Source organism: Prionailurus viverrinus, chromosome C1 (genome assembly GCF_022837055.1).
Source record: "Prionailurus viverrinus isolate Anna chromosome C1, UM_Priviv_1.0, whole genome shotgun sequence".
Classification (NCBI taxonomy): Eukaryota; Metazoa; Chordata; class Mammalia; order Carnivora; family Felidae; genus Prionailurus; species Prionailurus viverrinus.
The window spans coordinates 72,871,496-72,897,220 of NC_062568.1; the positions used below are offsets into that span (position 1 = coordinate 72,871,496).

The following is a 25,725-nucleotide window of genomic DNA, read 5'->3' on the forward strand; positions in this document are numbered from 1 at the left end:
ATGATTATGATTTGCATTTGTATTTTGAAAGCTATTACTGATTAAAGAGCTCAATTCTTCAATATCCTTTTGAGCATCCAGGCATATCAATGCCTACTGAAATTGACAAACATTACAGAACGTGAGATAGTATAAGAGGAACATGTATTTGGGTCACTAAGTTTTGGCAGAGACCATAATCTTAGATCCCTAACTCCATCTAACAACAGTGAATCTATTTTTAATTTATTCCTGGATATTTAGTTGTAAGTGCCTCTGGTTCACGTACAGATATTGATCTGTTCAAAAGCAAGGAAGTCTTTACTGCTACATTAATTTTGGATCCTATGCCCCTTAGCAATCTGGCAAATCATCTAAATAAGTGTGGCTAGCTGAATTACTGACAAGATTCATGAAAATTTCCATATTTAAAGATCAAAACTATTGATTTGGGGCAATTTTTAAAAGTAAATATAAATTAAATAATTTGACTTCAAGAAATTTTGTATGAGCTTCCTTTAGGTACACTAAAGTAACCTAGATTTAAAATAAACTAACAATAATATCAATAATAATAGTCACTTCAGAGTGTTCATTACATTCTAAAAACTATGCAACATTGTCTGCAGATATAACTTAATCCTAACAACAAAATTATGAAGTAGGTATTGTTATTATATTACCATTATCCCCATTTCATAGATGAAGAAACTTAGCTAAGAAACTTGCTAAAGGTCACCCAAAGCAAGGAATAAAAGCAGGAATTCACAGTCAGGCTGCCTCAATGAAATCAGAGATGATAATCCAGGCCTAATTCCATAGGGTCTCAGCCATAAGAAAAATGAAGGCAGCGTCTTCAGATTTCCTTTCCCCATTACCATTTTAGAGGAAAAGATGGAAAGTTTCTGACTCTGAGAACCAGCAATGTCAGCAATTAAACAATAGCTTAGGGAGTTTATAGACAATAATCTGTCTTCTTACCTCAGAGAAATTTAGTTTGCATTAAATTCAGTACTCCATTTGTAATGTTCTGGGAAGCGTGTATATCATCACTTAACAGAACATGTTTGGAAGATCTAAACAATCCATTTACTTAGGCGATGGTTTAAGCATGAATAGTATCCTCAAGGAAGAAGCTTGTACATAAATAGCAATAATTAAAGGCAATATTTTTAAAAATACAATAACCTCCAGGTTTGAGACATCACATTTCTCTAGAGGATTCAGAGGAGACTTCAATAGGTAGAGGTATGCGTAGGAAGAAAAATTAGAATATCAAGAATTAGACTTTACTTCTACATTTTAATATGTATATGAATAACCTGGAAACCTCATTAATATGGAGATTCTGATTCAGTTGATTTGGGTGGAATCTAAGATTCTGCATTTTTGTAAAATGCTCTGAGGTGATGCCAGTACTGCTGGCTTAAGGGCCATGCTTTGAGAGGCAAGGTGAGTCTAGAAATATAAAACAGTATGAGCAAACCTACAAGGCAGGACAAAATCATACGCATTCTGAAGAGAGTCAGTAGCACCCTTTTCCTGGGGAAACAAGAGATGGGAAGGACTATTTAAGTCATACTATGAAGGGCCTTGAATGACAGCTTACTAGTGTGAGATTTTATTGCAAATATACTACTTGTTTCCAAGCCTTTCTCAAAGAAAAATATCCCCTCAAATTGACCAGGGCAATGTTTAAAAGAACTATAACATAAATGATTAATTTAGTTAAGGCTACCACGCCTTCTATTATTAGAAAAATACGCTTTTAAAAATATTCTTTAGATGGAATTATTTCAAGACTTTATTCTAACTAAAGCTCTAATGTATTTTAAATGTACATTCAAAGATTAATTTTTGAAAAGTCTAAATTCACACCACTTTCAATCAAGCATTGAAGATTGCCAATCATATATTTCCATGTTTTCCATTTTTTATCAAAAATGTACTTAAAAATACAAACATCAAATGCTCTGCAGCAATTAATTACTTAATAGTATGGAATTAAATATATGTATTATGTAACTTATTGTAAATGGCCCAATGCAGAAGATTAACAGAAAAGCCTGTTTCTGCAATAAAAGCTAAAATGAACTCCTCTCGTTTTCCAAAATGAGCTATTTCTCATTTATTATTAGTTCCAAATGTTTTATTCATCTTTTATTCACCCAGCTCACATGATTCCAATATAGCTTGCTCTTTAGAGCAAAGTTATTTTACTTATTTAACTAAAGCCATACAAATATTTTTTTTTTCTGATAAGTCAATGCCTCATTAGCTTAGAAGAAAACTTAGTTTAGGTATAGGAGACACCCATGTTTTATAAGGCTTGAAGCTTACTCATTTTGGAGGATCTCATTACAAAAAATACAAAATTGGAAATGGTTCCTGATCATATCAGACCCCAAAGCTTATGCTCCAATAGCTTCACGGTAAATGAAACTCAGTTTAGTAACTATAGAGCTCATATTTCATTATATTAGATAGTTGATTAATTCATTAATTATCAAATACCTACTATATTCAAAAACCATAGAATAGCCAATACTATTATTCTAGGCACTGAGAATGAAATTTTGAATGAAACACAAAATTTTCATCATCATAGAACATATGTTCTATAGGTGGGAGACACAACAGATCAAGGCAAATCCAGAATACAGAAGATAGGGCTATGGAATCAAAATGGGGTAAGAGGACAGAGAATAGCTTAGGAGTAGCTATTTCAGCTGACATGATCAGGGAAGGTGCAGAATCTGATATTTAAATTGAATCCTTTAATGTAAAGAAACTAGCAGCCAGGCTAACAGGGATTTGTTTTATTTTATTTCATTTTATTTCAGTTTTATCCTCAAAGGGTGAGGAGGTGATCAATAAATATTTGTTGAAATGTTAAATGAATGCATCTGGGAGAAAACATTTTAAGCAGAAAATGCAAAGGCCCTGAGATGAGTGTAACATGTAATTTGAAGGAATGGACACAAGGCCTGTGAGCAGAGAAAACTAAGTTATGGAGACGAGGTTAGAGAGAAAAAACGGGTTAGTTCGCTTAAATCCAGGCCAGGTTGCATATTAAATCACCTGAGGAGTTTTACAAGCACCGATGCCAAGGTTCTACCAGAGACCAATTGTATCAGCAGAGATGGGGGGTGGGGGGGTGGGGGAAGTGGTGTTCAAACAGAAGCATTTGTTCCCAGGGCCTCCAATCAATCTGATATGCATCCAGTGTTCAGAACCAGTGATCCGCAGACTACAAGGCACAGTAAGAATTTGGGTTTGAGTCTATTGCCAAGGTATGCCATGAAAGGGTTATAAGCAGAAGGAAATCAATAATAATGTCATGAAGATGTATATTACCTTGAACTGAAATTCAGGTATATTCATATTACTTTGATTTGAAATTCATTGCGCAAATTCCCCATTTCCCCTACTTAATTTGTGCATTTTTACACAAACAAAAGGAAAACAACAAAGACAGTCAGATGCAAAGTAGAGAATGGTATAAAATATTATCTAAGGGTGATACCCATACAATATACTAATCGAGAATTCTGAAAGTCTCTCACTCATCAAGTAGAAACAAAAAATATTCACTTCTTCATCTAGACTATTTTACATTATAAAGGCCTAGGAATATTAAGCTGTCAAAATCAACTTCTTTTTCTTACACATAACTACAATTCCCTAGGACCTTCTGACAAAACAAGTAATAGAAAGTTTGAATCAGTTTTATCTCTAAAATATGAATTCTTATGGTAGATCTGTGATTTCTGGAAAGTAAGGGAGGAAGAATACTTCAGTTGTTCCAAGACTAATTTCCATCCTTCCTCTTCACCACTACCTCCTCCCAATTCTTGATAGTCCTCACCCACATTTTTTTCATAGTAACTATACCTTCTGGAATACACTGTCCTCCTCACTAGCATGCAACTCCACAGTAATTTTGTCTATTGTGTTAGCTGATTTATCCCAATACTCAGAGAAGCATCTAGAACATAGTAGGTACCCAATAGACATTTACTGAAGGAACAAATGAAAGTAGATGAGGTCATTATTCCCATTTTCAAAATGAAGAAACTGAGGCTTATAATGGCAAATGAATTGTACAAGGTCACATACACCTTTATGAAATGACAAATTTAGGATTAAAATGAAAATCCTTTTCACGCTATTGTCCATGTGTTAACCACTATACACTGAATATTTCGTAAAGCATTTAGGGCTAAGACTAGTATTTTGTGCAGTGGACAGACTATAGACAACTTCTAGTGCCAGAGTAAGGAGTTATGACTTTGAGCTGCCATTAGTAGGAAGTTATTGAAGGACACTGGGCAGGCAAGTAACAGCATCAAAGTAGTGTTTCATGAAGATTTATCTCCCATCAGTGTGTAGAATAGATTGGAAGGAGAACATCAAAGCAGCAAGACAGTTCAAAGAAAAAAGCACAAGTGAAAGATAATTTCAGGAACTAGTTTAAGTAAAGTCTATATATCATTGGCAACCTCAAATTAGTCTTCAGCTTAGAAATGCAGACCTAGTATAAACGTTCATTCAACAAATATTTATTGAGGGCACACAATGTTCATAACAGCCATCAATAGACTCTTCCAGATATTTTATGTCAAGTCATCAGATAAGATCATCTATATATAGCCATGTTCATTTCATTCCACTTGGTGGGCATGAGAATAGTACAGACAAGTTACGGATCTTCAAAGAACCACCATAAAGTAAAAGTAGAAGAGGGTATCCAAACTAGATCAAAGTTGATTCATTCACCATGTGTTGGTTCTATACTTGCTCTATGAAAGACACTGCGGCACATGATTTCCTGAGTCACAGATGGATCTTAAGTCCTAAATACAAAGCACCCTTAGTAGAACAACAAAAATCCACATAAATAGCTTGAAAATAAAGAGATTATAATGGAAGAAGCTTAAATAAGGTATTATGTAGACTAAGAGGAAAAACATTGGTTACCTTAAGCTTAGATTGCAGAAATCTTCAGTGAATTGTTAATAATTAAACTATAAAATACATTCCACCAGAGAACATCAAAAATAGTGTGTTAATGGATTTTGGGTAGTTCTTGGTAAATATAAGTAACTTTTAATGATATTGGGCACAGTAGGTATAATGATAGTGATACATTTCAGCAAGAGGTATTACAAAACTCATGAGGCCGAAAGCAAGGTTGCGAACTGTATAGGCCCTTTCACAGTTACTATAATTTCTGAACAGGGCACTAGGTTGGAATCCTCAGTAGGTTTACCTTAGCCTCTAGTACTGGACTAACTTTGATAAGTGATTCATTCTCTTGGATCTCCATTCCCTTTAACAAAACAAAACAAAACAAAACAAAACAAAACAAAACGCTATGGATCACTAACTCCTCCTTTACATATAGAAGTTCTATATATTATTTTATTGATTTATAAATTGTATTTATATAAGAATTGACTCAAAAATGTATTCTAGGTCTTTGAAAATTTTGAGAAATTTGAAAATAGTGGGGCTAGATGATTTCTAAGACTGTTACAATCTCTAAAATGCAATAACTATCTTTACATCATTCTTTCATTTGTTCTTTGTCATGTGGGTACCAATTCCAAAATGTCATATACATAAAGTTCTTTCAATGAGGCCATTTCATAGAGTACCCTGCGTGATCCTTACTAGTAAGTTTTACTCTGTGTACTTACTAAAAAGAGTTCCATGGACAAATTATGACATAGCTTCCAATTCATTTGTAGCTCCATTTGTCATGAGAAGTGAGAACTTCAAATTGTATAATATAAATGATCATTTCAGCAGTCTGCTTATAGAAGTTACTTAAAGTCTGTATATTTTAATATTTCTTAATTTCTTTTCTAGCACAGGTGACTTTCTAAAATATTCATATCTTCAAAGAACTCTAAATATTTTATTCTTATCCTGATATTAAAGTTAGAAAGATTAGAGAAGTGTATTTGTAGTAGCATCTTGAATCTTGATGAAGATTTCCGAATATCATCTTCAGTATCCTGACAACTACTCTGTGACTTGAGACACGCCATGTCTCACTCTTCCTGTACTTTTATGACTGTGGAACATTTCAAAAAATGGTTATTAGTAGTTGTACTTAAAAAATAGTTACTAGTACTAATAAAACTAGTAGTCTCCTAGGGCAACCATAACAAATTACCACAAACTTAGTGTCTTCAACAGAAATTTATTCTCTCACAGTTCTGGAGGCTAGGAGTCCAAAATCGGGTTGTCAGAGGGCCATGCTCCCTTCAAAGGCTCTAGTGAAGAATCTTTCCTTGCTTCTTCCAGCTTCTGGAAGGAACACCTTGACTTGTGGCAGCATAATTCCAATCTCTGCCTCTATTTTCACATGGTCTCCTTTTCATTTTCATGGTCTCATTTCTGTGTCTCTCTCTCTGGTCACTCTCTTTTAAGGAAACTAGTCATTGCAATGGGGGTCCAACCTAATCCAGTATGATCTCTTAACTAACTACATCCGCAAGGGTCCCATTTCCAAACACAGTCACATCCAGACATTCTAGGTAGAATTTTTTTTCAGACACTATTCAACCCACAACACCAATTTCTTTGAAGTATTCTACCAATTTGTTGAAATATGAAAAATAGCACCTATGATAATACATTTTTATTAATATTATAAAGTTATGTGAAAAAAAATTATGCTTTCAGCTGAGGAAAACCTGTATTTGAAAATTTCATGTTTTCTTTATATAGTGATCATGTTTATGTACTGTTTATGTTCTGATTAGATTTTTTTTAATTTTTTTTTTAACGTTTATTTTTGAGACAGAGAGAGACAGAGCATGAACAGGGGAGGAGCAGAGAGAGAGGGAGACACAGAATCTGAAACAGGCTCCAGGCTCTGAGCTGTCAGCACAGAGCCCGACACGGGGCTCGAACTCACGAACCATGAGATCATGACCTGAGCCGACGTCAGACGCTTAACCGACCAAGCCACCCAGGCGCCCCTCTGATTAGATTTTTAGTTAGAGTCTTGAAATGATTCTCTCCAGTAGCACTTTATTTATGGAACAAAAGTTGAATTTTTACTCTACAGATCCCTTTATCATGGTAGCATAAAGCAAGTAATCAGTCAGTATTTCTTGCCTCACTCACACAGCTGATGTGCCAGGCACTTTTAGTCACCAGAATCACAACAGTAAACTATATAGATCAATTTTTTTGTTGTCAGCAGGGAGGGAGAAAATAATGTAAATAAGAAAAACATATAATATTTCAGGTGGTAAAAATGCTGCAGGGGAAAACAACACAGAAAAGAAAGATAAGGAGTTCAGGGATAAGAAACAATTTAAATTTTTAAATAGTAGACACAGTGGAGGCCACACTCTATCATATACATTTGAGGAAATGTGCAAAAAATAGGACATGAAGACAATTGGAGAAAGAACATTATTGACAGTAAAGTCAGTAAGTAAAAAGGCCCTGAGGTGACATATTCCAAGAATAGCAAAAAAGGCAGGCTGAATGGAGTAGAATGAACTAAGGGAGATTAACAGGACTTTAGCACAGGTGTTACAGAACTTGGTTCTGCCATTTAGGAACTTTCACTTTTACTCTGAGTGACAAAGAGCCAATGATGTAGTTTGGGCATAGGAATCGCATGATTTGATTGAAGTTTAATTTTATTTTTTTAATTTTTTTTAACATTTATTTATTTTTGAGAGACAGAGCATGAGCAGGGGAGGGAGAGAGAGAGAGAGAGAGGGAGACACAGAATCTGAAGCAGGCTCCAGGCTCTGAGCTGTTTGTTAGCACAGAGCCCGATGCGGGGCTCGAACTCACAAACTGAGAGATCATGACCTGAGCTGAAGTCGGATGCTCAACCGACTGAGCCACCCAGGCGCCCCTTGATTTAAGTTTTAAAAGAATCACTCTAGCTGGTCTGTTGAGAATACATTATAGGTGAGCAAAGATAGAAGCGGAGAAACTAGTGAATTGGGAAGAAATGTTTGAATTCTGAATACATTTTGAAGGAAGAAGAAAAAGGATCTGCTAAAATGGAATGTGAAAGAAAGAGAAAAATTAAGGATGACTAAGATATTTAGCTTAAGCAACTAGAGTTCTGGGGCCACTAAAACTGAGGTGGAGAGGACTACAGGTAGGGAAGCTTTAGGTGGAATATCAGAAGTTCAGTTCTGGGCTCAGTAAGACTAAGATATCTTTTAGAATCCAATGGACTGTATCAAGTAAGCCTTGGGCATAAATGTCTAAAAATTAGGTGAAAAGTGTGGGATGGATATAAGTTTGGAGGTTGCAAAATTGTAAGATAGCCTATAAAGCAAAGAGATCATATTAGATGAGATCACTAAAAGAGTGAGCATAGAGAAAGAATAGATAAATCAAATCTCATTTCCTGGGTGACCTCAACCTTCACAAGTGAGGTGATGAGAAGGAGCTTGTAAAGCAGATTGAGAAGGAGCAGTCAGTGAGATAAAAAAATCGGGAGACTGTGATGGCCTTTTAAAACAAGAACAAAAGTATTACAAGGAGGTAGAAATGATTAACTGTTATTCATGGTCAAGTAAGATAAAGGTTGAGAATTGGCACTCGGATTTAGCAAGATGAAGATTTCATAAAGTGGTCTTTGTAAAAGCATTTTTGGTGGAGTCATGGTAAAAAGAACCTTACTGGAGTAGCCTGCATTTAACAGATAATTCAAAGACACTAAGTGCCAAAAAATCCTGTCAAGATGATTCTCTCTTAACTTCTCCATAAGGATATTTGAAGCTTTAATGCTATGGTGCGTGGTACTCAGAGTGTAGGGCTTGGTATAAAGGGGACAATGAGGTAGCTCTAATGATGAAGATGTTGATAATGCACATGATCCTTCCAATTCCGCAAGAGTGCCAAGTTCCTCAAGAACAATTTCTCACCTTCTGGAATCTGATCTTTTGAGATCTAGTTCACAGCTCATATAATAATTGGTAGAATTTGGCATGCTCAGAATGGGTATAACCAATAATGATGTAAATTACAATTGACAGATTAAAAGACAGAAAGAAAACTACAAAAGAACCATACTATATAGCAGCAAATAATAAGGACAGTTATAAATGAGGAACTAATAAAGAAAGACTTTTAATTTTTTATCCCCTTTTTAAAAGACAGAAATGCTTAAACAAATTATGATGTGTTAGAATAATGTACAGCCAGTGAAACTTTTAAGGAACATTTGATGATGCAGATAAATGTACAAAATACAAATTGAGAGAATTAAAGCAAGATATATGAAACAAAACACAGTAGAATCCCTATTAGAAACATAAAGAAATAAACAAAAACTTTAATTATAATAATCTATATGTGGCTGGCTTGTAGGTGTTTTTTTATATCCTATCTTATATTTTTTACATTGAAAAAAAATTTTTTAAATAAATATTATGTGTTACTATAACCTGAAAGGAGAATTAATCTTCAGAGAAAGAATCATATATTTAAATGATTTTTAGTAACAATATTTTAAAAGCATTTATACTCAAGGAACAAGGTTTTGTTTTCAGAACTATTAACTTCAGGTGAATGTTGTGCACTAATGTTGTTCTATAGAGCCTTTTACGTTTCTTAAAGCAAATATTTAATCCTGGAAAGAGAGAAGTGAAATTTTCTCTGGATCACACTTTTTGTTAAATCCAGAATCATGATGAAATCCATATCTCACAACCACAGCGCCAATGTTCTTGTCACTATAATATTTTATTCCCAATATCCCCACTCATTCTACCAATCTAACGGAATCAGTATGACAGACCTCTAAGAAAACACACATAAATGTATCTCCAAACAGTATGAAACAAAAAAGATAAAGTATACTGGTTATAGTAATGCCAAATACAGGTTTTAGATGCATTTTCTGTATATTTCTACAGCCTGATTTTATTTATGATACTTTTTTTACATTTAAATATGGTAAGATTTAAATATTCCCATTAATTAACATAAAAATATAATTCTAAAATATAGAAAAAGAATAGGTCTGTAGCAAGCCTCTCATTTTACAGATGAAGATAGAGTGATATGAGCAACACACTGAGAGTAGCAAAGCCAAGATTAGAAGTGAAATGTTCTCATTCTCCAGACCAGAGAAGTCTGCAAACTTGTCAAGAGTTTCATCAGATAATATAAAGTTAAATCATCAAAAGAGTTTAGCTCTGAGATATGAATTAGAAGACAAATCAATAGAATCAAATAAACAGACTGACGTAAAGACCTTGGTAGATACAAAGATTTTCTATCTAATCTATCTATCTAATGTTCTTTTTAACATTATAAATCAGTGATGAGGGGAAAGATATCTATCACAAGTAACTATAGAAAAAAATATATACCCTCATTCCTACACTAAAATAAAATACATATGGATCAAATCACTTAACGTAAAAAAAAGTGTAAAAACAAAAACTAAAAGAACTGGGGATTACAAGGACCTCTCCGTTTATTCCTGAACAGGTTTTTCCTCCAATTGCAGCCCAAAGCTTTATGCTGTTTTTCCTGCCCCATGGAGTTTACTTGTACTGCAAAATGTGTCATAGTATAGAAACAAAATTTTACCACCACCTAGATTTTATCATTATTGAATATATCTACAGTGACTAATATATCACAGTTTTAATTTTTTTTAATTTATTTATTTTGAGAGAAAGAGCAGGAGAGGGACAGAGGGAGAGGATAGAGAGAATCCCAAGCAGGCTCCACACTGTCAATGCAGAGCATGACAGAGGGCTGGACCCACAAACTGCAAGATCATGACCTGAGCTGAAGTCAAGAGCTGGACAGTCAACCGAGTGAGTCACCCAGGTGCCCCTGATATATAACATTTTTAAGCCAACCCTCCATTTATTTTTTTAATTCAAAAATCTGTACAGAAGGCCAGCATATACTTACATTTAGTATTTAATGATAAAATTTACATGTAAGTACAATAAAAACTGAGAACTGTAAAAAAAATTGTGAGTAGAAAGTACTCTAATTAGCAAATATGTTTTAAATTAAATTATAAATAGTGTGGTGAGATAAGTGTCCTCATACATTGATGATGAGATTTGAAGATTAAAAGGCTTTACAGGAAGTCATCAGAAATATCTATGAAAAGCCTTTTAAAAATATGTATGCCTTGAAAAAAGTAAATCCCACAACCAAAAATCTAACCTAAGTATACAATTAGCAACATTTTCAATATTTCAAACTTCCTAAAGGTGTTTATAACATTATTTTGTGGTAAAAAAAAATACAAGTAATCTATAAAAATTAAAAAGTACTTCATTATGAAAATTATACTTTATACATATGATAAACTATTATGCAATGGCTAAAATCATATTTTGAACAAATATTTCATGCAGAACAAAATGCTCATGCTATATTCATCAAAAAATTAAAATATTAAATTTTATTTTATGATGCCAATTTCTGGATGGAATTCCTGGTTCCCTTCTTCTTTATTTTTATTTGTATTTAAAATTTTTCTACAATATTTATTAATTTTATTATCAGAAAAAAATATTACTATATTTTTAAACATAGTTTTATATTAGATTTCCATTTGCCTTCAAATCCAAATGTCTAGGTGCACCTGGGTGGCTCTGTCAGTTGTGTCCAACTCTTGATTCAGCTCAGGTCATGATCTCATGGTTTGTGGATGGGGCCCCATGTGGGCTCTGTGCTGACAACACAGAGCTTACTTGGGATTCTCTCTCTCTCTCTCTTTCTCTCTCTGTCTGCCCCTCCTCAGTGTGTGTGTGCTCACTCCCTCTCTCTCTCTCTCTCTCAAAATACATAAACATGAAAACAAATTAAAAAAAAAGGTCTAGGGGCGCCTGGGTGGCTCAGTTGGTTAAGCGTCCGACTTCAGCTCAGGTCATGATCTCACAGTTCGTGAGTTCGAGCCCTGCGTCGGACTCTGTGCTGACAGCTCAGAACCTGGAGCCTACTTCACATTCTGTGTCTCCCTCTCTCTCTGCCCCTTTTCTGCTCATGCTGTGTCTCTCTGTGTCTCAAAAATAAATAAACATTAAAAAAAATTTTTTTAATAAAAAAAATGTCTAAAGAAGATTTGGTTAGTAACATTTTGGATACTTTTCAAGCTACATAATAAATACACCAGTAAGGATAATATGAAATTAATTCTAGAAAGTAAACTCAAATATTTGAACCCAAGTCATACATATAATAGGAAAATGTATAGGTATATACTGGGGAGTATTACATGAAAATATCATGCTGATTTCGAAAATCCATGCCTTTTTTTATCTTCAAGGAACAAATGTTTCTGGAACAGCTGGGTTTTTATTTTAGGAAAAAAGTAATCTTGACTCTTCTCACATCATACACAAAAATTAACTCAAAGCTTAAAGGCTAAAACTATAAATCTTCTGGGGAAAATACAGATGAAAGTCATCATGGCCTTAGCATAGGCAAAGATTTCTTAGATAGGACACAAAAGGAACCATAAAAGAAATAAAAATGATACACTGGACGTCATCAAAATTAAAAATCTCTGCTCTTTAAAAGATAACATTTTTTTTAAAGCAAGCCACAAACAACCCAATTACAAAATAGGCAGAAGAATATGACAGACACTTCATAAGAGAAGACTGGCCAACAAAAACATGACAAGTTATTCAGTATCACTAGTTACCAGGCATGCAAATTAACTCAAATGAGATATTTATCACATGCTTACAAAAATAGCTAAAATTGAGGGGCGCCTGGGTGGCGCAGTTGGTTAAGCGTCCGACTTCAGCCAGGTCACCATCTCGTGGTCCGTGAGTTCGAGCCCCGCGTCAGGCTCTGGGTTGATGGCTCAGAGCCTGGAGCCTGTTTCCGATTCTGTGTCTCCCTCTCTCTCTGCCCCTGCCCCGTTCATGCTCTGTCTCTCTCTGTCCCAAAAATAAATAAACGTTGAAAAAAAAAATTTAAAAAAAAATAGCTAAAATTGAAAGCACTGGCTATGAAATGTTGGCCAGGATGTGGAGTAACCAGACCTCTCCTATGTCACTGATGAGAAAAGCACATAGTTTAACAACCTGAAGAAATAAACTGGCATTATGTCACCAAATTAAAATACACTTAGCCTGTGACTCAGCACTATCACTCCTTGATATTTACCAGAGTTGTGAAAACATATGTCCACACAAAGATTCTTGTACAAATTCAACAGCTTTATTCATAACAGGTATTGAACAAACCCAAATGTCCATCATCAGGCGAAAGGGTAAACAAATTGTAGTGTATGCAAGAAGTAATAGGAGACTTCTCAGCAGTAACGACTGATGCACTCAATAGCATGGATTAATCTTAAAATCCTTATGCTGAGCAAAAGTCACCAGATACACAGGAGCTCATACTATACATTCCATTGATCAGATGTTCTAGAATAAGCAAAACTAACCAACAGTCACAAAAACCAGATCAGTGGTTGTGTGGCTAGGTCGGAGGAATTGCCTGCACAGGGAGTGTGAAGGAATTTTTTGGGGGGACATACCTGATTGTGAGGTTGAACCCTGGGATTTCTTTGTCAAAACTCTTTCAACTGGATACTTAAAGTTGAGCATTATATTATACCTCAACAAAATTGATTACAAAAATATTCTTTAACCAAATACTATCCTCATTCATTCCCAAAGCTATATTTACATATACCCTTGATTACTGACTAACCATGGGTCCTGTTGTGCAACTTATCCTCGGCAATTTTCCTTTTTGATTGGATTTTTCATTTGTAAAGCTTTCCAATATTACTTTCTAATATTTGTTTTCTGTCATCTCCATTTCCCCTAGCTTCTTTTCACATTTGAATTAAATATGCCATATATCTACATCTTTTTTTCCTCAAAATTCCTTAATCTAATTTTCATAAACATTCCTCTGTGTCCTCTATGTATTGATTCATTCCACATATCTCACCTGATACACATGCTCGATCCAGAGAAATACCACATGTCAATATGCAGTGATCTTACATGCCTCTGCATCAGAGACAGTATATATAGTGTAACACAAGACAAATTCTGAAAGAAAAAAGATGGTCCCCTGGCTATACATATATCATTTGGGTTGTAAAATACTCCAATAAAGGATAAAAGAAGTAGTTTGGACCAGGTATGTAAACAACAAAAAATACTTTTGCCGTGATAAGCGAATTATTCCAAATTTCTTGATTATCAACCTAAACTGGATATCCTATAATCATGAGAACACTTGGAAAGTATCAAGCTGATGACACATTCTATTCTTTATTCATTCAGTAATTATTCTTTGAGCATCCACAATGAACCAGGTAGTGTTTCAGGTGCTAAGGACAGAAGTGGACAAAACTGATAAAAATTCTGTTTAGCCAATTATCTCTGCTGCAACATAGCTCTTTAGTAAAAATTGTTTCCAATGATTAGAGATAAAATTTGCCCATTCCCATTTTATTGGTGGGTTAATATGCAAATAGTTTTATCCGTCAATCAACTCAAGTCTTTATGGAATTGAAAATTAGATCTTGCCATCAAAAGACAGATAGTGTCTTAGTGATACTTTTTTCTTTTTCTTTTTTTATTTTTATGTCATAAATTCTCTCTCCTCCTGATAGTACAGCATTGATATGCTGACATTTCATTCATACAATTCTGAATTATTTTCTCCCTTTCCTAAACATGAGAACAAGAATGGCTTCTTTATCTCTCTATCCCCAGCTCTGATGCAAATCAAGCATTGAAAGAATTGGCTCAGCTTGTTTAATACTGAATTAGTTAAGATTTGAGTAGAAAACTTATTAAAACTATCTAAATTTGATACTACAAAACATAAAATTTTCTTGTGCCTACCAACGAATTTGCAAAGTGAACAATTTAAATATATGTGTATGTATGTGTGTGTGTGTGTGTATATATCTATATATACATATATATATACATATATATATATATACATGTACATGTATATATATATATATATATACATATATATATGTGTGTGTGTGTGTATATATATATATGACACCATTTCACTCTCTGCTAACCCTCAGCTGATGATCAACATAACTTTCTTTTCCAGAAACCTTCAGTGGTGCCCCATTTCCTAGAAAACAAAGTTAGAAACTTTTTTCTCCAGCACTCAAAGTCCTTTAAAATCTGTCTCCCAACTTTCAATATAAAATCTAGAAATTCCCTTTATGTCTGATTCTGCTTCAATCAATCAATTCACTGTCCTCTTACATCCTCACTTTGAAAACGGCACTTTATTTCCTCCTGTATTCACTCCCTCCCAATTTTCACAAGTCCACATAATTTATATACTTCAAGTCCTCTCCTTGTAATTCATTTGGTATCCTTCTCTCAACAGCCACTACTTTCTATTGCGTAATGTAGTTATTTATATACGCATCATGTACGTACATGTCATATCTCCACTAGGCTGCAATTCTTGAAGACAGATGTTTTATTTGACTAAATTCTGTATATTTCTGAGTATCCAGCCCAGTACTTTTAGTGAATAAATGGATGAAAGAATTGTATCAATTGGTCTTATTAAGCTTTGAAAAAAAATTAATGTTTCACTACTGTTCATAAATTTAACTATTCTTTCTAAGACTTCAGAGGCTTAGCCCTAAAGACAAGTGCTGAGGAAAACTGCAACATAAATTAATATACTGTAGATATTTAATAATTGCAAAATTGCTAAAGTCTGAAATAAGGCAAAGTGCCTGTCAGAATACTTGTCTCTTAAGTATATTAACTAAGACATTTTTCCCCCAAGGTCAGTGGCCACCTCCTTCTATGAACTCTAGCAATACCCCTATTTATGTAAATATTTCATAAATAGCACATAAATGCTATTTATTTGTTTTCCCTAAAAGGAGTCTAGGCGCACCTAATTCAGGGACACAGAATACAGTTCAAGGTCCGGGCTCAGAAGTCTGACAAACCAGGTTGTGAGTCCCTTTTTCCTTCGTACCAGTTTTGCAACCTTGGGGAATTTAATTAACCATTTGAGGTCTCAGTTTCACCTATGAAAATGAGGATAATAATGGTACCTTTCCTCAATGCTACACTAAGAATTAATCAAAACTATATATATATATATATGTAAAATTAAGTTTACTGTGTCAGATAGTAACCTGAAAAAGTACACTCAATAATAGTTCATTATTATAATTTATTTTAAATTATAAAATAATAGTTCATTATTATAATTTATTTTCATTCCCAACATTGATATATCAATGCGGTCTGGAAGAGAGATCAGAGGGACTTGTGGATAAAGTATAGAAGGCCAAAGAAAATATCAAAGGTCATAATTCTATAAGGCCTATTGATTTTTGAAAACTATTTATAAATCTGATTGAAACCTATCTGGGAAATACATGTTCTCCACTCTAACTGTGTCGATATGTCCTACTTTTTGAACGACTATAAATATTATTGCCTGAGAGCTCCAGCAGTCATCATAATTTATTCAGGGCGATTCCAATACTGACAATGTATTTAATCAATCTCACTTTTCTACCCTGCCCCCAAGAGTTGAAACCATATTTTTATTTTGAAAAAAAAGGAAAATTTGGTGTTAGTTTTAACACTTTACCAGTTTTCAGTTTTCCCTCACACCTGTACACAGGAATTCTTCTTTAAAGCACCAAAGATTAATCAAACATTCACTGTTTAATAAATGATTACATGGATGGGTGTTAATGTAATGAGGAGATCATCTAGAAAGAAATAAAAGACTGATGCAATAGCCCACTGTCAGGATTCCAAGAGAACAAGGCTACCTGTGACGTCCTTGGATTTATGAGGAAACAAAACAAAACAAAACAAAGCAAAACAAAACAAGTCATTCTCCCAGGCAGAATGAAGGGAAACATGGAAGTATTAAATTGGGGTTACTGGTCAGCAATTCCACTCATTTTCTTCATTTCCCCTAATTCAGAGCAGCAGTGAAAAGGTCTTAAGCGACACAAGGGGTTAACAGCAACTTTGTAAAACCTTAAAATGCCAGATAAGGTGACAGTGTTAGATAAATGATCTGAAAACAGAGGATCCCCAGGAAATATTTTCCTCATTGGAATTTATACATCTTACTAGCCAGGGAGACCTGGCAGGGCCTACAGTGCCTCTGAGAGTAAAGACAAAACACTCAGTTCAAGTTTTCAGAATATGTACTCCATACTGGTATCCAAATGAAAGAATGGTACTAGTACAAACTGACATTTATTGATAACAGAGTACTTTATGTAATAAAAGTGTTAGTAACCAATACCTTAATAACCAAATCCTATTCTATTGGTTGTGAAAATTCTGGCACTTCCCCTTAAACTCACTCTATATAATAACACACACACACACACACACACACACACACACACACACACAGCACCTCTAACCCTTGTAATTTTCTAAATGATAACAGCACTAGGAGCATCTCTTGTTCTAATATTTGGTCTTTGATACAAAACTCCTAAATCTCTTGCAATTTCCTGTGTGATGGAAGTGGTTTCTGTCCTAATAAGGCAACACTTGGTGGCCATCTAAATGGCTCCTGGCTGGGGGCTGGCCACCAGATAGACCAAGCCATGATTAGAAGCCTGGATCTCTCAGCCTCACTTCTATCTTCTGGGAAGGGGAGAGGGGCTAGAGATTGAGTTAATGATTGGTCACTTCTATGAGATGTAGCCTCCATAAAAATCCCAAAAACACGGAGTTCAGAGACTCCTGGGTTGGTAAACACGTCAACGTGACAGGACGTGGCATACACCAAATCCAATGGGAACAGAAGCTCCTTCCTTTGGGACCCTTCTGAACTTTATTCACTCTATGTAGACACATCTCTTCATCTGGTTGTTCGTTCATGCCCTTTATTATATTTTTTATAATAAACCAGTAAATGTAACTAGCCATTTCTCTGATTTCTGTGAGGCACTCTAGCAAATTATCAAACTTAAAAAGGGAGTCCTAGAAACCCCAATTCATAGCTGGTGGGTCAAAAGTACAGGTGACAGTCTGGGACTTGAGATTGGTGTCTGAAGTGGGAGCAGTCTTATGGGATGAGCCCTTATCTTGTGAGGTCTGATGCTCACTCCAGGAGATAGTATCAGGATTACAGGACCCTCAACTAATGTAGACAATAGCTTGGTGTGGAGATAAAGCCCACACATCTGGAACTGTTAGTTGTATTCTATGTGTGAGTAAAAGAAAACACAGGAGTATTTTTCCCATATACTTACGCTGCCTCAGTTTCTTCATATGTAAAAGAATAATGCCTACTTCACAAATATTTTGTTAAAAAATTAATGAGTTAATATTTATAACTAATGGAGAATAGTTAACAGTTTATAATTACTGTTATTCTGATCATTATTGGCTTATGTGCTTATCTTTGTTTACATACAAGCAACAATTCTTTCTTAGAAACCCCCTCGCTTTAAAAGTTTTTTATTTTTACATTCATTTATTTTTGAGAGACAGAGAGAGACAGAGCACAAGTGGGGGAGAGGCAGAGAGAGAACAAGGCATAGAATCCGAGGCAGGCTCCAGGCTCTGAGCTGTAAGCACAGAGCCCAATGCGGGGCTCGAACTCACAGACTGTGAGATCATGACCTGACCCAAAGTTGGACGCTTAACCGACTGAGCCACCCAGGTGCCCCAGAAACCCCCTCCCTTTTAAAGTAAATTTCATTTCATTCCCTAAGTATGTGTAATATACTATACACATACCTAAGTATGCATAATATCAGGATCTGTAAAGAAAGCTAGGTTACCCCCTGTCTTGAATATCATAACTTTATATCCTTCCTGTTCTCTGTAATGATAAGAACCCCTCTGGGGTTTCTAAGCAAAATCCACTCATCATGTCACCTCCAAATCACTACTTCTCCTCTTGGACCACACATTATTTGTAGACTGACCAAAAGCTAGATAGTAAAAGAGTTCACTTTTCATATTTTCACTGGGTGGGGTAGGGGGGGGGGGGAGAGCTATAAACATATAATCATTCATTTAAAGACCAGCATGATTTTTAAAATCATGACTCATATTCACTTCATTTCACAGATGGCAACTGAGGCCCAGAGAGATGAATTAACTTGCCTTCAGATATACGCTGTTAGTAGTACAGCCAGGAGTAGGATCCACTATGACAGAGTGCTCAAGCAAACCTGCCACATGACCTCAAATTTGTCCACAATGTATCTAGGTGCACTGCCGCAGCACTGGTCTTTTTAAATGCCTATTCTCTCAAATATCTAATTCTTCCAAATTGGGAGTACCACTAGTTAGTATTCCATGCCATTTAGGAGTTCAAAATATCCTTCAGTGCATTTTAGTTCTAGGTGGCCCCAGGGTGGCATAAAAAGTTAACATCCTCCCCTAACAAGTACTTATGTCACCAAAAAACAATCCTTTAGAAAATAGAAGAAGAAAAAGGATTTACATGTCTGTATTTAATATTGGAACAGGTCTGCATGCTCCCATAAAGTCCCTGAAATAATCTTTTAATCTTTTTTTAAAAAAAGCATCATTCAATAATTGATGTTAAAAAATGATAATGCTGACTCAGTAACAAAGATTCAATTATATCCCATATGCCTTATTTAATAAAGAAGAATGTAATCTATTTTAGAAAAAAAGTTTCCATAAAAGTGATGGTTTGATATTGGAGTTTAATAATGTAGCCAACTTCCTACTGAACAATTCCATTTAGTTGCCTAACAGGTGTCTCACATTCAACCTATCTAAAATAAACTCCTGTCTGCTCTCAAATCCTCTCCTCCTACATTTTTCCCTTTGAGGAAACTGGGCCAAACAATGCCCTCAAGAAACCCAAGACTTGTCCTTGACCCTCCCATATCCGACACCTGCCAGAGCCAGTCATGCATCCAGCTCCCATATCTCAAATACCTCTCCATTTTATCTACTTCCATAACACCTCACCACCATTCCTCTGCTCTAAGTAGGCATCACTGCCTACACAAAATTGATGGAACACTACCACAACTTCCTACCCAACCTCCCTAATGAGACTGTTTCTTCTCCAATCCATTCTCCACAATTGAATCCATACTGAATCCATACTGATCTTTCCGTAACATAAAGGAAATCATATCTGCTTGCTTTTAAAGCCATTCATTGGGTTCCCAATTTTTAAATCCATTCACTGGCTCTTACTCATTTGTTATCCATATACTGTAACAAACACATTAAACCCCCATCAAAAACAAATCTAGGGCACTACTAATGCCCCACATTCAGTCAAAATGTTCATCCCCATCTCATGACCCTGTCTCATCCAACACATGACAATAAACATCCTAAATCCTATTATCATAATTAAACTTGCTCGCTTTATACAGTCTTGTTGCATTTCTACATATTCTCAAAATGCAATTTTTAAAAATTTTTACAGCTTTTCAAACTGTACCATGTGGTTTATCATTTTTGAGGGATAAAACTTACTACTGTATTATCAAAATTCATTCATAGATTCATTGTAAAATATATGTACTATTCTCTTGCATTAATATATCACAATTCATTCATCAGCTTTCCCATTGATGCGTCCATGGGTTATTCTCAGCTTTTACTTTTATGAACAGGAGTACTATGAGATATTTGTCTATGTGGAAGAAATTTTCTTAAGTATATGATAATAATTCATGGGTTACATATCAATGTTCAGATTTCAGAAATAAACTGTTATCTAAAGTTATAAAAAATGTGGAGATGCATAACCTCCAACAATTGGTATTATCAACCTTTTTGATTTTTGCCAACCGAATAGATATAATATGTCGTTGTAGCCTCGGTCTGTGTTTCCCTGATCACAGTTGATGTTAAATATTTCTTCATAAGTTTTTTCTGCTATATGTGTTCCCTTTCTAAGCAGTGTCTCTTCATGGCTGTTGCCCATTTTTTTTCTTATTGGGTTATTTGTACTTTTCTTATTAATAGGATATATATACATATATATATACATGTATACACACACACATACACATCTGTATATACGTACATACACTTAATAATTTCTCAGTTGCATGCTCTTTTAACATTTACAGTTTGTAACTTCTCTTTTAAGGCATATTTGAATAAAACAACTTTCTCAATTTTAATATAGTTAAATCTATCAATAATTTCCTTTATGGTCAATGTTATTTGTTTAGTATTTTTAGAATTCTCCCTTAATTCAAAGCCTTATGTCTAAATACTTTTCTGCTAAAAGTTTTAGGTTTATTGTTGACATTAATAAAGCCAAAGTTTGTCTTGGTTTATGACATGAGGTAGGCATCCAATTTCATGCTTTCCACATCGATTACCATTTTATTTTCAGATCCATTTATTGAAAAGCCCTTCTCTCTCCCATTGATCTGCAGTGCTCCTGTCACATTCTGAATGCCCAAACATGCATAAGTCTACTTCTAGAGTGTATGCGATTCCATTAGGCAATTTGTCTACCCATTGTGATCTCTTGTACCAATATTACAGTCTTACTAATCTTATAAGAGTTCTGTATTATCTCATTCAGAATTATCCTGTAATCTCTATTATTTCATAAAAATTTTAGTACCTTCTTCTCTAATTAGCTATTTCCTACTTGTATAATTTAGACTCAGCTTAAATGCCACAGCCTCTGTGAAGTGTTATCTAAGAATCTAGACACATTTTCTCTACTGAGAGCATCCCTCTTCCTCATCCTAATATCCATTGCACACATTATGCTTCGTAATCATTTCTAAATTATGTTTTTTACAGAGAGAAAGGGAGAGAGAGAGACTAAGAGAGAGGGAGAGAGAAATGTTTACTTTATTATTGACTATAAATTCCAGATAGTAGGAACCTCAGTTCCTTTATACCACCAGGTCTTAGCAGTTAGTAGATACTTAACAAATATTTTATTTGAGTGACTTCCTCCTTTGGTGCTACACCCAAAATAACCACTACCCCCACACACATGCCCCACTGGGGACCTGACTCACCTTGAAGAGCAAAGTCTGTCTGGAGCATCATCCAGACTATTCATGCACCTTCACAACATTTAGCAGATATTGATAAAGGGTTATCATGAACCAATACTTCACTGTACGGTTTATGCACATTATCCTATTTAATTCTCAAGGCAACCCTGTGAAGCAGAATTACTGTCTCTCAGGTTCTGATCTGAAGTGAAAACATTAAGATTTTGCCAAGGGATTTGCCAAAGTCATACAACTGGATCAAGGAGGAGGAGACAAGGACCAGGTTGATGAATAAAATCTGGGCTTTTAACTATGTGGCAATCTGTACTAACTGTGAACTCAGAAGTCCTGGTGCTTGAAATTTGTCTTCCTTTGTCCATCACTGGTCTTTTCCCTTCTTTTCTTTTTTTTGATATAATTGACATAGAACATTATATAAGTTTAAGGTGTACAAAATGTTGACCCAATAGGCACTTAAATAACTGATGAATTGATTAATAAATTAATACGTGTATCTTAAAAATGAATTCATAGTGTATGCCAGTATCGGGTACTTTAAACCAGTTTAAAATTTAGCACTAAAAGGGATCTGAGAAATCACCTAGTACAAAACCTTGTTTTTTAAATAATGGAGACACCTAAGTTCAAAAGGATCAACATTTTTTTAAGTCAAAAAGACTGTTTCTAACATGTGCAGGACATGAAATTTTGAGGCACATACACTTTGCACAGCATCATCTGCCTGTAAATAAGTTACTATTTTAAATATGTGGAGAAATTCCTATATAGAGCAATATTATGAAATAATAAGCAACATTGGAAAATAAAATTAAAACCCTATAGTTTAGTCCCATTTATTCAAGACAAATATTAATGTACAGCATTAACTAAGTCTTAAAAATAAGGAGAATATAGTTTAATTTTACAACTTAAGTATAAGGAAAAATTACTATTTTTGCCTTGCATCATTAAATTTCACATTTTGAGATTTAAGACTGAGCATTAAGGACTTAAATCAGCAAAGCTGTACTTTTTTGGTACTTGCAGAATAAGCTGTCATAGTTTTGCTGAATCAGATTATGACATTTTTTTTTTGTGACCAATCTAGAAGTCTCTATTCAACAAATGACAAAGTGATCATTCCAAACTGATGAGATCCAACAAACCACATTTCCACTTTCAGCCAAGCAGCAGCTCAACTGAGTTAACAAAGAAGCAGAGAAGGAGGATTTTTTTCTGGGATTTTAACCAAAGATCAGCATATCAATCCTCATGTTCATTTATCAAAAACCGATAGACTCATAAAGTTCTCCTCTTTGAATAATTCTAGTATAAAGGCATAAAATATGCATATAAACTACCTAAATGGGTCGAGGCTCAGTCACTTCCAAGGTACTTTCAATTTTTTGTGCTAGGCAAAAACTACAGTCAAAGAAACTCATTTCACAAAGAGGAAGATCATCAGAATACCTCCAATTGAGTAAGAGCACTGCTACAATCTGATGCAAAAAAAAAAAATGTCCAAAATACTTTTTCACAAAAACTAATTTTTTGAAATGCTCTTCTGCGTTTCCCAAGCCTCATATAACCAACAGTTGCTTATTAACATATTTTGATTCATAGATGACCTCAAAAATATCTGTAACATTAAAAGCAGACTGTATCTGCTTTTTGCAAATAAATGCAAATCTCAAGCCAGTCATTTAGATTTACTTTTCCAAAAGGTACAAACATTTAATTTTTTTAATTTTTTTTAATGTTTTATTTATTTTTGAGAGAGAGAGAGAGAGAGAGACAGAACGTGAGCGGGGGAGGGGTAGAGAGAGAGAGAGAGAGACAGACAGAATCTGAAGCAGGCTCCAGGCTCTGAGCTGTCAGTGTAAAGCCAAATGAGGGACTCAAACTCATGAACCACGAGATCATGACCTAAATGAAAGTTGGATGCTTAACCGACTGAGCCACCCAGGTGCCCCAAAAGGTACAAACATTTCAAATGCAACTGAAGGCTTACTTTTTGTAATAAATAATAAACTGCAGTTTATTCTGCATTAATGCAGTTTATTCTGCACTAATAAACTGCAGAAAATGAATCCCTACGACTTAATAAACCACCATGTATAAAAATATTTACGTTTCTTTATCATTCACTCTTATCCTGTCAATGAAACCGATCCCTAAAGAGGGAAATACTGAGTTAAAGTGATGTTATCCTGTACCTGACATTACCTTTTGCACTTAACACAAGGCAATAATCTGGTTGTTGAATCTGAATCTGGCCATCAACATGTGTTTTGTTTAAAAAGTTGTTTGTTTGTTCATCTGTTTATTGCTTCTGGAAGTATGGGTGTCATGTGTCCTTGCATTTTGCTACAACCCCCACCATCTTACTTAAGTAGTTGTCCCCTTGTTTGTTAGGTGCTTAGCCTCCAAGGGTTTTTGCTTCTGGAGGCCTAAATTTTAAATTCTGTCCAATTGAATGTTCACTGAATTATTCTTTCCATACAGTCACAGAACACTGGAATTATCAAATTGGAAGGTACCTTAGAGGTTACCTAACTCTTTCATTTCTCCCAACAGGACACCTGAGGCTGAGAGAAGGAAGTAACTTTCCCCCGGTTAAATGTACACTAATAGTTCTGTCAAAATGCTCTGCTAACACAAGAGCTGAAAAAAATCCCTACTTCAAAGTTTCACATTTTGTCAAGAGTCATCAGAGCTGTCATCTATGAAAGCAACATTTGCTTCATAAGCACTTACCCCTGAGTGCAGGTAGCAGGGACCTCTCCTTCTTGTCATCGCATTTGTTACATTCACTGAAGTACAGGAGTAGGAAGACATCGACGAGAACCCACATCAGTGAAGTGGCCAGAACCACCTTGCAGTAAACAAACCTCCTCATGTCTTCCCTTGATTTCTAGTTAACACATAGATCGAAGACAGATGCTACAGTGATAAATCCAAGCCACAGGGGTGAACTCCAGGAAAAAAGCAGGATGCATCCCACTATATTAAAAAAGAAGGAAAAGAAATGTCATTATTGCATAGGTTTTTTTTTTAGTATAAAGGGGATAAAACATGAAATACATGATGTATTTAATGTTCCCATATTTGTAAGCACTTGACCTTCAAATTCAGAATGAAAAGCCTAAATAAGTGAGAACTGTAAGCAAACCAGGTGGCTAAAACGCTACCAGCTAATCCTAGATCTGTCACTACTCTGTTGGGCACTTGACAACTATTTGATTTTTTCAGGTTGTACTCTTTTCTTAAAAATCCCTATGATGATATTCTGTAGAGCAGTAGGTTATCAAATAGAGCATCCTTGAATTTACCCTGATTCAGCACTTTTGAGGAGCTAATAACTGCCGAAACAGAAATCATCCCGGGATACAATAAATTGGAGTAACTAAGAACTGGACTTTACACACAGATAGGCCTTTGTCTATTTACCTCCTATCTGCAGGACCCTTTTTTAAAAAGCCTGTTTTCTCAACTATAAAATGAGAATAACAATGCCAAACCTAAGATGTGCTATGAGGACTAGCCACAATAATGCTTGTTAAGCATCTTGCAAGACAGATAATTATTAACGTATAAAACACAATAAAGTCTCAAATTCTCAAAAAGGACCATTGCACGAAATAACTCATCAGTTACTTCACCTTAAAAACTCCATCTGGTCTGCATAGAAAGTATCCACAACAAATGTGTAATTTGGAATGGATAGCATACATTCAAAAAATTATGAGAGGGAAGACAACATATAA

The 25,725-nt window shown here is 34.9% G+C and overlaps 1 protein-coding gene across 1 annotated transcript in view; it reads right to left on the reverse strand.

The window, feature by feature from the left end:
* GALNT13 (polypeptide N-acetylgalactosaminyltransferase 13) overlaps positions 1-24,924 on the reverse strand; it is a 474,931-nt gene extending 450,007 nt beyond the window's left edge. Inside the window, exon 1 of the mRNA XM_047871401.1 lies at positions 24,716-24,924. Within this exon, the coding sequence (XP_047727357.1) occupies positions 24,716-24,857 (142 nt within the window). The 5' untranslated portion in view covers positions 24,858-24,924. The remainder of the gene's footprint in view (positions 1-24,715) is intronic.
* Positions 24,925-25,725: the final 801 nt, after the last annotated feature.